Source organism: Tribolium madens, unplaced genomic scaffold, assembly GCF_015345945.1.
Source record: "Tribolium madens isolate multiple individuals breed KSU strain unplaced genomic scaffold, Tmad_KSU_1.1 Scaffold_97;HRSCAF=244;Tcas5.2_LG3a, whole genome shotgun sequence".
Lineage (NCBI taxonomy): Eukaryota > Metazoa > Arthropoda > Insecta > Coleoptera > Tenebrionidae > Tribolium > Tribolium madens.
This window is the reverse complement of record NW_025401069.1, coordinates 6080116-6092835: the sequence shown is the minus strand read 5'-3', so window position 1 is coordinate 6092835 and position 12720 is coordinate 6080116. Positions and strand designations below refer to the sequence as shown.

The window sequence follows — 12720 nt, the reverse complement described above, 5'->3', positions numbered from 1 at the left end:
AAAATCGAAAATTCTAAACACAAATTGAAACTTTGAACTAAATTTCACAAGCACTTCACACCACTGTTACATTAAAATAATCAGTGTGGACAACGGCCCTTAAGAAGTCTTATATATTAGCTTGAAATGACCGTTATTGTTTCGCAAATCACAATCAATTGTCAATCGCGCGTCTTCAACTGGACCTTACTACTGSCCCACCACCACTATGAGGGTTGTATTATTTAWAGCGGGAGATCTAACAACCGTTACATTTTACATTTTGTRGTRGTAAATCTTACAGCTACATTCTAGTTATAATTGAAATTAACTTATTGTAGTAGTAAACCCTACAATTACATTGCAGTTGAATTTACTATTCAATTTTTGCGTAAAATTTACTCAAAAAAATATAGTTTAGCTTACTGTTTGTAGTAGTAAATTATACCTCTACTTTTTATTAGTAAAATCTACACTTGTATGAGTAACATTAATCACCTAATTGGTACGTTATAACATATTTGAGAGTAGTATATACCGTCCTTTTTTTACTACTACAAATGTAGTAATAACAAACACATCACTTTTCTGAGTGTAAGTTTGTAGATTTCACTTATAATTCTACTGACCATAAATTAAGGAAATTGTTTAAAATGGAAGCGAATGAGTCTATTTTTATAAAAAATACATAGCATGTATCAAGCAATTAAGAAAGTAATCTTTCCTGTTTATCCACCCTAATAAGAGAAGTTTCCATTAATTGTATTTTGTTTGTTTTTTTACGACTTTTTATGTTTCAAAAACGCGTGTTAGGAAAAGTTATTTCTTTAAAACAGCTGAACAGTCGATCTGAATTTTTTTTTAACTTCGAATTGAAGTGAGTTTGGTCAGATGAAGGTATGTAATTAGAAATCCTTAGAAACTGGGATTGGGAACAATTTGGAAAGTAGGGAATTTGCTATACAGCCGTCCAACGAGTAATAATGAGCCTGATTTTTTTTAAGCAGCCAATATTACATTTTATAGGTAACGTCGATAATAAAATATTTCGTTTTAATTAGTTAAACATAGTACATAATCGTATTTTTATTTTTGACAAATTTCTGGTACATAATCGTATTTTTACTTTTGACAAATTTATGGCAGTCAAAATTACTATTTTATTCCAGTTTTAGAAAGCCTGTCTATTTGGATATCGCGCTGAATTAGAAACGTGTAGTGTGTGAAACGTTTTTCATAATAAATATCATATCATAAATGAGAATCTTGTTGATCTTTTTGTCAACATTTTAGTAATTTTCACCAAATTCTTGAAGGTTTGACTTTTTATAAATTAAAATTGAAGTACTGTTTGGTCACTCTATGTTTAATTTGTTAAAACCAAATATTTTAATACCACCTTATCTTTGAAATGTAATGCTCGTTGTTTAAAAAAAATCAGGGTTATTATTACTCGTGGGACACCCTGTAAATCAGGCACTTACTTAAAATCCCTCATCAATCATCAAAAGGGTATATCCCAATACTCCTAATGTGGGGTTTAGCCGGAACAATCTGTTTAATGACACTCAAAATACGTATTTTTAAGAAAATCCATGTTTTATTTGTATTTTTACAAGACATTTTATAGTGTTAAGTCCCATGAAGAAGAAACAATTTTTATATAAGTAGCAACAATTTCTATAAACAGCAAGATACACTTTGCGACTATACACAAAGGAAAGTGTTTTTATCCAATCTGGTATTTCTAATTTTATTTTGTTTTTTTGAGATTATATTACATAAATATGAATATGAAAATGTTAGGAGATAAGAAGGGTCGATCATAGAAGAGTTACTTCTGAAATAATTCACATAGGCGTCTTGCTTCCTCATTTTAAAAAATTATAAAATTAAATCCAAGAATACTTTGCATATTTTTTCATTTTGACATTTAAAAAGTAACAGTGAATTTTCTTTAATACAATGTATTATTACACAAATAACGAAATAGTGGGCATGCTCTTAATCCATGGAGAATGCAAGAAAAATGCTCTTGCGGCAGCAGCTCTGTACTTGGAGAGGTATCCAAAATGAATGCATCTGGTTCCTGAAACATTCAGAAAACTGGAAGCCAAGTCACAACAAGATTGGCCCTCAATGAAAAACCCCGTCAGAGGACTGCTACTGGCCCAGAATAAGAAAAAAAAAACAGTAGACAATTACTTGTCATTTTGACGACTCTCATTTTCATCCAACTCACATTGATTACTGAATTAATTTAAATAAAATATTATATCCAGTTATTTTTGGTTGAAAACTAATTAATTTTCAAAGTAACTCTCCTGTGACTGACCCTATTAGGTAGGGGTATTATATATACGAGTTATATCTAAAAATGTACACGTGTGTAAATATGAAAAAAAATATGCGATCATTAATTAATTGTTAACTTGGTACGATTTAAGTTGGGTTTAAAAATAAACGACATATTAATTAATCTGGCAAAACTGCTGAGTAAAAGAAGAACAGCTGTACTTTTTAGTTGGATTTATAAGGTATTATTGTTTTGAATAAATTCTAAATTGTACTGTTGTCCAACCAAACTATTTATTTGTTCAACCAAACTATACTACTGTTTTAATACAGTAGAACCTCTATAATCCGAGCTTCTTCGTCGTCTCGTAGTTAATAACGGTACGTCCTCTAATAAAACTGCATTTTGCGTACCTACTTGATACGTATAAAAAGGTATTATTTAAAAGAAAAGTAAACCCAAATAAAAAAATGGATAATTTTATTGTTGAATATGTATGTGGATTTATTGACGATTAAAAAATGAAGTACTCTATTGTAATTTTTGATCAAGTCTGACTGCTCCTGGGCCTGTTTCTTCATCTCTTCTAAAAGAACGATACGACAAACATAATACCATAATGTAGCTATTTTATAAAAAGTGGAGATAATTGTTATCACTATTCGGATTGTAGAGTACTTGGTCGGATTAAAGGTTTACCTGTATTTCAATTGAGCACGAATGAAATGAACAAATGAACAAGAAATCAACATATCAACTTCCAATTTTATTTCGACTTGTTTCGCAAGATTTTTTTCAATTTTCAAGAAATTGCAAGAAGAATCTTGTTTGTTTTTAGAAACACACAAAATCTAAAAGTTACGATCAATTAGTTCAGGTCTTATTTTTATTTCAACAAGGTTCATAACATTAGTAGGAAGATTTCTATTTATTTAATAATAAAATAAATAAAATATTTTACACCAACTAAGGATCAAGAATTTATCCTTACTCGCGTCTTAGACAAAAAGTATTTTTTAAATCCTATAGAGGTCGTTGATGTTTGAAAATTTTGAATCATAAATTGTGATTTACAAAAATGATATGGAATAGTTAGATATTAGATTCTCACAAACCTGAAGATAACATCACACAGTTATTATAATCTAAAAATCGAAGTTATTTTGTTTGCGAAAAATAAAGAAATGGGTACTTTAATTTTTAATCTCAGATGTGCAAGTAACCAGTTGACCTCGACGACGGCCGTGGAATTTGTCAAAATAAATAATTTATTGGAAGGTATAACGTAAACAAAGACTAGGTACTTCAAAATGCACTCTTAGATTTAAAGGTGATTCTTGTTGTAGTTACTATTTTTCTTGTTGCAGATGTGGGAGACACTAAGCATTTTGCTGCTTTGTCTTCTGATCGAACCATCATGGAGTCGCTTAGCCGAAGATATCACCTACTCTTCCCTGGACAACTGCGTAACAGACCACTGTTTTCATCAACCAGCAGAAGCTTGTCCTAGCCCTGACAGTAAATGTCGTTGTCGCAAACTCCCATACTGTAAAAGCGCTGCCGTTTGTTGCAACGTAAATAAGTTCCAACTAACGGAAGGCTTGGCATGCGCAAGTAATTGTTTTAATTTATCACTCCTATAAACAATGTTACAAAATTTATTTTTGCTTAATTAGTCAATATTGTCTTAATATTCTTTTGTAATAACAGACATCAGTGGCAATGGGCATGTGGAATCGCTCCACATACGGAATGCCAGTCTCGACATCCTAAATGTGGAAGACTGGAGGAAATTGAAATATCTGCGATACATGACTATAACAGACGGCCAAATAAACAGCGTAGTTGGGGAATTCGCCAAACACACCATAGTCTCATGTTTGAATTTATCCTCAAACGGGATCGTCAATTTTGAAAATAGATCTTTGGTCAATTTATACAATTTGAGTTTCTTAGATCTTTCACATAACAATTTATCTGATGTTCCCCGGTTTAAAAAAGATGGAAATGTAACTCTGGACATATCAGGTGAGTATCACTTCCTTCCACCATCCTGTTAAAATGATTCTTTCGTAGCTAATCAGCACATGTTATGCTCAAACTTATTCGACGCTTTACAACGAACTGAGCTCCACTTCAGTAACATAAACAATTCGTTTTGTTTATTTGCAAAAACCTTTCACTGGTTCAATACGACTGAAACTATCCCTCTTACACAAGTGATTGGAACGCATAAAGTACTATTCGAGCAGGATTGCGTGGCGAGTTGTAATTTCTGATTTTAGTTGCGTAAAGATTGCCGTAAAAATTGCACTTGTGAACCTTCAAGACTGGATCTAGTGTCTGGAAAACAAGCAACAATTGCTGTGGCTGTGAATTGTTCAGGCCAGAGTTGGACGTCACTGCCCTCACCGCTTCCGGCCAACACTATTGCTTTAAACGTTTCGAATAATAATATAACTTCATTAGAGCTGTTTAGTACCGACTCTTCCTACCAGAATATAAGGGAATTATATGCGGATAATAACCAAATTACGTCGATTCTCCCGTTGGAGGGGTCGCAATTTTTGAGCAGTTTTGCGGTCCTGAGTCTCAGAAACAACAAGTTGAAATCGGTAAAACTTGAAATTTGTAGTTTTAACAATAATTCTTGTCATTCAGCTCCCAACTTACATTTTTTCAAACATACTGGACCGAAATAATTTTGTCCGATACGTTTTTCTTGGTCTCAACAGACTCCAGTGTGATTGCAACACAGCCAAAGTTTTGAAGGTTTTGATTTAAATTTTGTTTGACGAGTCAAAAATTTTGAATTGTAGGTATGGCTGTTGACGAAGCAGAAAAACATCCCCGATTTTGAAGAAATCTACTGTGATAACATGGATATGAAAGTGATAGATCTAAACCCTTCTAAACTCTGCCAGACTCAACAAGACTGGACAGATTATATCTACTACATTATCACTATAGAAGTAGTGTTACTCGTAGGTCTGATTGCCAAAGTTGTTTATGACTACTGTGTTTTTAAAACATCCGGTTATTTACCGTGGCCGGCAAGTAAAATGCCAAAGTTACCATGCGATTGGTTATGTGAATAATTAATTATTTTTAAATTTATGTTAAAACGATGTGCCTGTCAAATGCTTCCGCCTTGTATCATGGTTGTGAAATGTTTTACTGTAGTTGGGATTTAGTTTAGGAAGTTTGTGCTCTCAATCAAGTTTGAAACGAAAAGTCTGACACACCATACAGTCAAATTAGTTTGCTTAGGCTCAAATTTAAATACAAAAGACAGTACAATTGTGAAAAATTAAATAAATTCGACAAATTCAAGTATATTTTCGTTGTTTTGTCGAACTTATTTTAAAGTTTTCAATTTAATTACGAAATGTAAACTATGAAAATACTGGCTTTATATGTCTTTTACTGTCTGTCCTTTCTGCAATTTTTGTTTCCTTCGTATTTTTAATTAATCTCTTTCATTTATAAAGAGATTTTATGTTAACCGATTCATTTTAAAATAAATTTTAGATAATGTTTCAGCCATTGCCAATTATCTAAAATTTATTGCCTTCTTCTTTTGGAAAAGCTGTTTTTTAACATTATTAATAATGATTTTGCACAAATTATTTTCAAAATATTAATTCTTATTATTCCTTTATTTTTCTTATGTAAATTTAATTTTAATATTCTTTTGCTGTTTTGTGTTTTTATTCTAATTTAAATTGAAATTCGTCGTTATTTGTGAAACTCTTCACTTTGTATATTTTTGTTGTTTAATTGCTCAATTTATAGTAGTTTTTGTTTTTTAAAGATATTTATTTTATTTATTGTTTCCAAATTGTGGTAAAAGACAATACACCAAATACAAATTCTTTGATTTCCGATGAGTCCGGTTTTCGGTGTGTATTTACTATTTACGATTATAAAATAAACAAATGTACCTTTTGACTAAGTCGAGTAACAAAATAAACTGTAGTACTAGTTTGGGATGTAATTTAATTGTTGTATTTACAAACGTTCGTGTCAAAAATTTTGTATGTAATCTCTTCGCCAAAAGTTTTTATTTCATTTAGCATATTTTACTTACTTTAAGTACAATATCATGATTGCTAATGTATAAATACGTTTTCTTTTGTAATATAATAAAGTGTCTTACTGCAATATTTATTTCTTATGACCCTATTAACGGAACCAAATATAAATTGAATGACAGGAAGTTTTGTGATTTTTTGTTTGAACATTACATTACATTGGTCCATGGTTTTAGGCATTTAGATCCGTACTAAATTAAGGCATAAATCGAATAAAATGGAAAATGCGTTCTATTGATATTATCTTTAGTTTGGGTAAAATTATTATAAAGGTTATAAGTCCAACGATTTTTCAACTTTAGTTTCAAAACAAGTTCACCTAACATTTACAATTTAACAAAAAGTATGGAACTTAATTTTATTAATTTCTAAAATGATGCGATCATCTTTCAAGGTTTTTAAAAATATATATATATATATCTTTTATCCACAATCACTCTATAAAGAGACTATTTCACACTTTAGATGCGTATAAAGTACCACTTTATCCACTAGTGGAATAAACTAACTTTATTCCACTGTTAGTAACCAGCGCACCGCGTAACAGCTTACTACGTTTAACCGAAAGTACATTTGGCGTGACGTTTAAATGTCAGTTTAATTTTTAATTAAACTGTAATTGTGGGTAAAACGTTATATTGCAGTCGTGTGTTAGTCGCGTTTTATCTACTTAAGAAAATTCTTGCGTGGATAAAATGCTACCTAATACACTCTTACAATAAATAACTATATTTACTTTATTTTTTTTAATTATTTTATTTTTTTTATCAACCTATGTACTTTGAATTTTTTTTAACATACACTGGGTAGAATATGTTTTAGAACTTCCAACTGCATATTTAAACAGAGTTAAATTTTTGGTAATCATTTATTTTTTTCTGAAAGCAAATACATAGTTTAATCATTATTAATTTTTTTTTACGGTTTGAAACTATAAGTGGTACCTATCCAGAATTTTGGATTATACCTAAGTATTGTAAAAGTTGTAATAATATTTGGCACTAATTTGTGGGTATATTTCATTTTCTAGCTAAGAACGCACAAAATATACCACATGAGGAGCCAATTCCTTATTGCTTTATTATTCATGTTCATTCTAAGTGACATTATAACGTCTATTTTAAGATGTTTATTTACACATCACATATAAATATTGCAAATAATCATCTTTTTCCTTCTGTCACATTTATGTAATGCGGTTTTAACGTCAACCAGGTATAAATACCTAACCAAGATGTAAATATTTATTTAAGTTTTAAGTTTTGGATAATCTAAGGGTATTTAAAGGGTGATACAGGGAGATTTTAAACAAAAACAACACACCATATTCTTTGATTCAATAGCATATAAAACGAGCTTTATTGCTTCTCTTACTACACTTACTTAGCTTTGATAGTAATAAGAAATTTTTGTGGAGGTGGAACAAATTTGGTAATGACTGATGAATTACGAGAAATAATTTATTGAAAAAAAAAAACAATTTGTGTCCATCATGATATTTATATTAATAGTAATTTTTTATTGTTAGTATAAATTTGTACAGTAGACCGATAGTATTAGTCCATTTATTATAATTATCAAGTGTTTATATCACTGATTAGATAAATGACGCATCGTTATTCTGTTCAGTTTATTGTAGCAATTTATTATAAGCTGTTAATAAGCAAATGTATGAAAGATGAATTGCGATTTTTAGAGTACATGACTTGTTATATCATTTCGTTAGGAAATCGGCGCAATTGTTATTATTTTTAAGAATAACGAAGAATAAATAAAATTCGAGCTCAATCTCACAGGTTTAATCAAAGTTAAAATTATATCAGTGCCTGTGTAAATGTAAAAAAGGAAATTACAAAAATGTAAATGAAATTATAAAAAGTAGAAAAACCTTATTTTTATTTTTAATTATTTTTTATTATTTTTTTTGTGTTTATACTTATATAGAAGAGCGACAGAATTACTTCGTTATCTTTTTATTTTACGTACAGGTTTTTTTTATAATTACGAATTGTTCAACTAACTAAAATTAATCGCAAAACTAGCTTTGCTAATAAGTGATAAACATGTGGACAAGTTTTATCACTAGGAAATTAGACACTCTTAATATAATCTATCAATATAAGGAAATTCAAGATTCTTATTTTTGGTAAGACTAAAATCCGAGAAAAAAACTGAACTATGATCATCAATAAAATACTGTTATTTATTATCAAATTATCATAACTATGCTGTAATCTCCAAAGATCATTCTCAAACATTCTCCCATCTCGTGAACGATCAGCCTTAAGCGCTTTATAATAGGACATGCACGTTTTTAATTATCATAGATATGATATTGTGAAATTTAAATTACCCAACAATACCCATCAGAGATAAATACAAGATCAAGAAAAAAACTAAAAGTAGGGACAAGCAAACAAAATGCAAAAGTGTAGAAACTGACACCATATATTTTTCTCTTTTTGGCCATTTGTTTTCTATAATTATACCTGAAATTTGTGAAATACATGAAGTACATGTGTGTCATATTTTTTAAATTAAACTTTGTTGTAAAAAAATTTAGTAAAAGAATATCTATACTCATACACATGCCTAAATTTTAGATACTCATTAGTTTACAAATAATAACGTGTTTAATAGGTAGTCAAATTATTATTTTTATGTTTATTTACCTCTGATTAAACAAAAATAATTGTTAATTTTTTTATCACGTTACAGTTTTTTGTTACGAGCGAAAATTTTCCTGCTTTCTGCACAAATACCTTCGATTTAAAATTCAAACTGTTGCTGAATTATTACAAAATTATTACCAGATGGGTCTAAATGGATTTTAAAATACATTTTATTAAGTCGCATTTGGACTTCTTAACTAAAAACTTAGACACCATGAGTGACGAACTGGGCGAGCGTTTTCATCAAGATCCGAAGGGTTTTCGAAGATCGGCACAAAGGTTTTTGGGATGAAAATATGTTAGGAAATTACTGTTGGACTGTTATAAAGGAAACTGATCTAAAAAATTTCAAAAAAAACAAAGTAAAATAACTCATGTAAAAATTATAACTTTCAGTTTAGGTTTAACAAAGGTAATATAATCTAAGGAATACAACTATCTACATTTATTCAGTTTTTATGGAAAAAAAAGTCATATAAGTTGCCATTATGAATTATGAAAAAATCGCGTAATATAAAAACAAAACAAAATTAAATTGTCAAAACATGATTACATTTTTGTAACGTTTTAATTGTTATTAATTATTTTCTGAAAGCACATCCAAAACCGCTTGATTCCAGCCTTATTTTTCGTGTTTTGGATTATAAATTATTTTTAAAAATCATTGCATATTTATAATGTTATACTGATGCAATTCAAAATGGTTTAACAAATACGCATGCACATTTACTGCCGATAAGGTGGTGACACACAAATTTATAACTTACTTACTTTGTTGTTTTTGGTGTTATTTGTTTCTTTTTTAAATAAATTTCTTAACTTTTTAATTATTTAACAGATTTGTTTATTTTATAATTACTATATCTACTAAACAGCCTCTAATGAAAAAACATTCATTACAAAATTATTTTTCATTTACTTACTTACATCATTTTCGCTATTTCTATTGTATCTTTCAGAGTATTTTTAAATTATAAATTATAACAAATTAGATAAAAATAAAAAAGAAAACAAAGATGAAAAAAAAATTAAATAAAAAAAATATTTAGTGCTCCAAATTGTCAATAGTAATAAACCGAGTGCATGCTAAATTGTCGATAATTTTGTTAAGTGCACGAAGTGAAGGAGGCGCAAAAATTGAAAAATTGACAAAAATTCCAATCACTAAATCTATATTTTTTCAACGGAGGAATAAATTGCTCTACGCTCCAAAGCAAATTAATAAAATAAAAATTTGCATCATATTTCAATGGTTGTTGAAAGATGCATCCTAAAATATAATAAGTATGTACACTACACTTGCAGAATAGTTTTTCCACACAAATATCTTTGAAATAGTATAAAATTCCGTTTTTTTTTTGTATATGGGTTGTTTGTTAATAAGTGTTTTTGTCTGGAAGAAGTCCAATCCAGTTATCTTTGTTCAGTTAAAATTATCAAACTTTCATACAATATCTAACTAAATTGAATTTCAATTACAAAAAGCCAACAAGTGGTGTCTCGATTGATGCGAAATGAGTAATGGATAGAAGAGCATAGTTCAAGTATAGATCTAATTTATTTTTGATTTCATACTGAATTAATATCTCTGATTTCTTATCAAAACGTGTTTGCAATAAAGTAAATTTAATTACTTGAGGTAACATCACTTTGTGTTCAATGACACGTATTTATCCTATTAGTTAAAATATAGGATTTCACGGATTTTTAATAATACAACATTTAACTTTTTTAATTAATCTAACAAGAAATAGAGCTTTCCGACCATGACTCAAGATGTAATATAATGAACAGAATTAATTTTAACTGTATTTTTTTTAAAACATCGAAATCATCTTCATATAAGTTTTTTTGTTATTAGAGAGTTCTTGCTAAATTCTATATCACACGGAACCCAAAATATTTGCAAATTCATAAATTACACAAATCTATGTATAATACTCTTACTCGTTTGTACATGATGTATCATTTTTATTTCATTTACATAAGGTTTTTAGCGTAGTAGCGTATCTGTTCATCTCATTGTTAACAAAACTAATAAATAAGGTATAGGAACAAAATGTTATACATTTACAGGGTTTTCACAGAAATCATTAGATACAAAAAAAACACAATTATGATTTTATGAAGAAAGGAATTTAACCAATGGATACAATTTGAATAAAATCCAAGTGGAACTTGTAAACATTATTATTTTATTATGGAAGTAATAAAATAGTACCATTGTTGATGTTGCAATGAAGTTTTTAGCGGCAATTTTACTATCACATACATATTTACCTAACATCATAATGTAATTATTAGCGGAAGGACAATAGCAAACTTTCGTATAAACATAAATAAAAATAAAAATCGTCTCTCTGGGCAAAAATTACTTTTTTTAATACTCAGTACTTTTCTTTTTGTGCTTTTTCTTTCATTTATAAGTAAGTACCTAATCCAAATTTTCATCAATCATTCTAACTGATGGCAAATGTCGCTTAAATTCGGGTTTATGCGTCATTATATTGACGACAAATTATTTTCTATCCGAGATGGATACCCAATTAATAAGCTTTTTTTAATCATTTGTTTCATAAATTGATAACAATCATTGTTTATCGTACTTTAAACTTTAAAAACCATATTATATAGAGAGAAGTGATTTAAGCTTTTTGGGATTAAAATGCAAGCCGCAATATTTATTAAATAATTCCATTTTTTATATTTTGTTAATAAACAAAGCTTTGCATCTACTTGTGCATATGCAACACTTAAATAATACCTACAATAATTGTTATTTGATCGAGCATCAGTCATCACTGTCTAGTTATAACAGGTTTCTCAAATTTGTTTGGTGAAAAAGAATCGTGTTAAAAGGTTAAGGTTAAGCGTCAAAAAACCCAACAAAATCCCAAATAAAATTTCTTACAACAACCGAAGGTTGAAGGTTATTTAAAATACCATCACTTAATTTTTTATAATATATTTTGCAAAATTTTGTAGCGGCTTTATTATTCAAAAACTTAAAATAAACTTATAAATAGTTCTAAAAATTTTAGTTAATAAAGAGCTCTTGTTTGATAAATCACAAGTTGTTCCTTGAATTTTACGTCACTTATCCTTACAATCTGTTATTTTTTTAACAACAAATACACAGCAATGAAAGGCCATTTACAAATCGGTCAGAGAAAGTTCTGATCTTAACCCCAATGATAAAGCAGAATCATCTTTAGTTGCGACTCATGAGTTTACTTAACAATAATTCTCTGTTAACAAGGTAAGAACCAAAAAAAATCTAATTAAAAAGTTGGCATGAAAATAACTTGCGTAGGAAAAGGACAAATGTTACAAAAAACATTTAAAATTACTTTGGCCACACTTATTCATTAATTATCATTTTTTGTTATTCAGGAGCTTGAAGCTTATTTTAATCTGAATTTTTGGCAATAAGTGAGTGCTTGTGCTGATAATTAATGCAGATTCTCGTTATAAGATAATTTGATTGACCGTTCAGGAAAATAACTTCTGCAACTGGAGTAAAGGAGTAAAGCAAGCATCATTTGTATTCTAAAAGAACTGAGACATTTTCATTAAATATTCATATAGCGTATATAACTTATCCATGTCCATATAGCCATTTCCTTGGCCGATATATTTAACCTTTATGGAAATACTAATTACTCTGATCCAAAAAAGC

At 28.9% G+C, this 12720-nt stretch overlaps 1 protein-coding gene across 5 annotated transcripts in view; it reads left to right on the top strand.

Moving 5' to 3' along the window:
* The window catches only part of LOC123014303 (protein halfway), a 9038-nt gene extending 2599 nt beyond the window's left edge, over window positions 1–6439 (top strand). For 3 of the 5 annotated variants that reach the window (XM_044413354.1, XM_044413353.1, XM_044413352.1), the window contains 6 exons: window positions 3643–3889; window positions 3986–4303; window positions 4352–4512; window positions 4561–4890; window positions 4937–5047; window positions 5095–6439. In XM_044413354.1, coding sequence (XP_044269289.1) covers window positions 3643–3889; window positions 3986–4303; window positions 4352–4512; window positions 4561–4890; window positions 4937–5047; window positions 5095–5373 — 1446 coding nt within the window. In that variant the 3' untranslated portion in view covers window positions 5374–6439. Of the gene's footprint in view, window positions 1–3417; window positions 3576–3621; window positions 3890–3985; window positions 4304–4351; window positions 4513–4560; window positions 4891–4936; window positions 5048–5094 lie in introns of those variants that run through there. The other 2 variants (XM_044413355.1, XM_044413356.1) reach the window with 2 other exon arrangements.
* Window positions 6440–12720: the final 6281 nt, after the last annotated feature.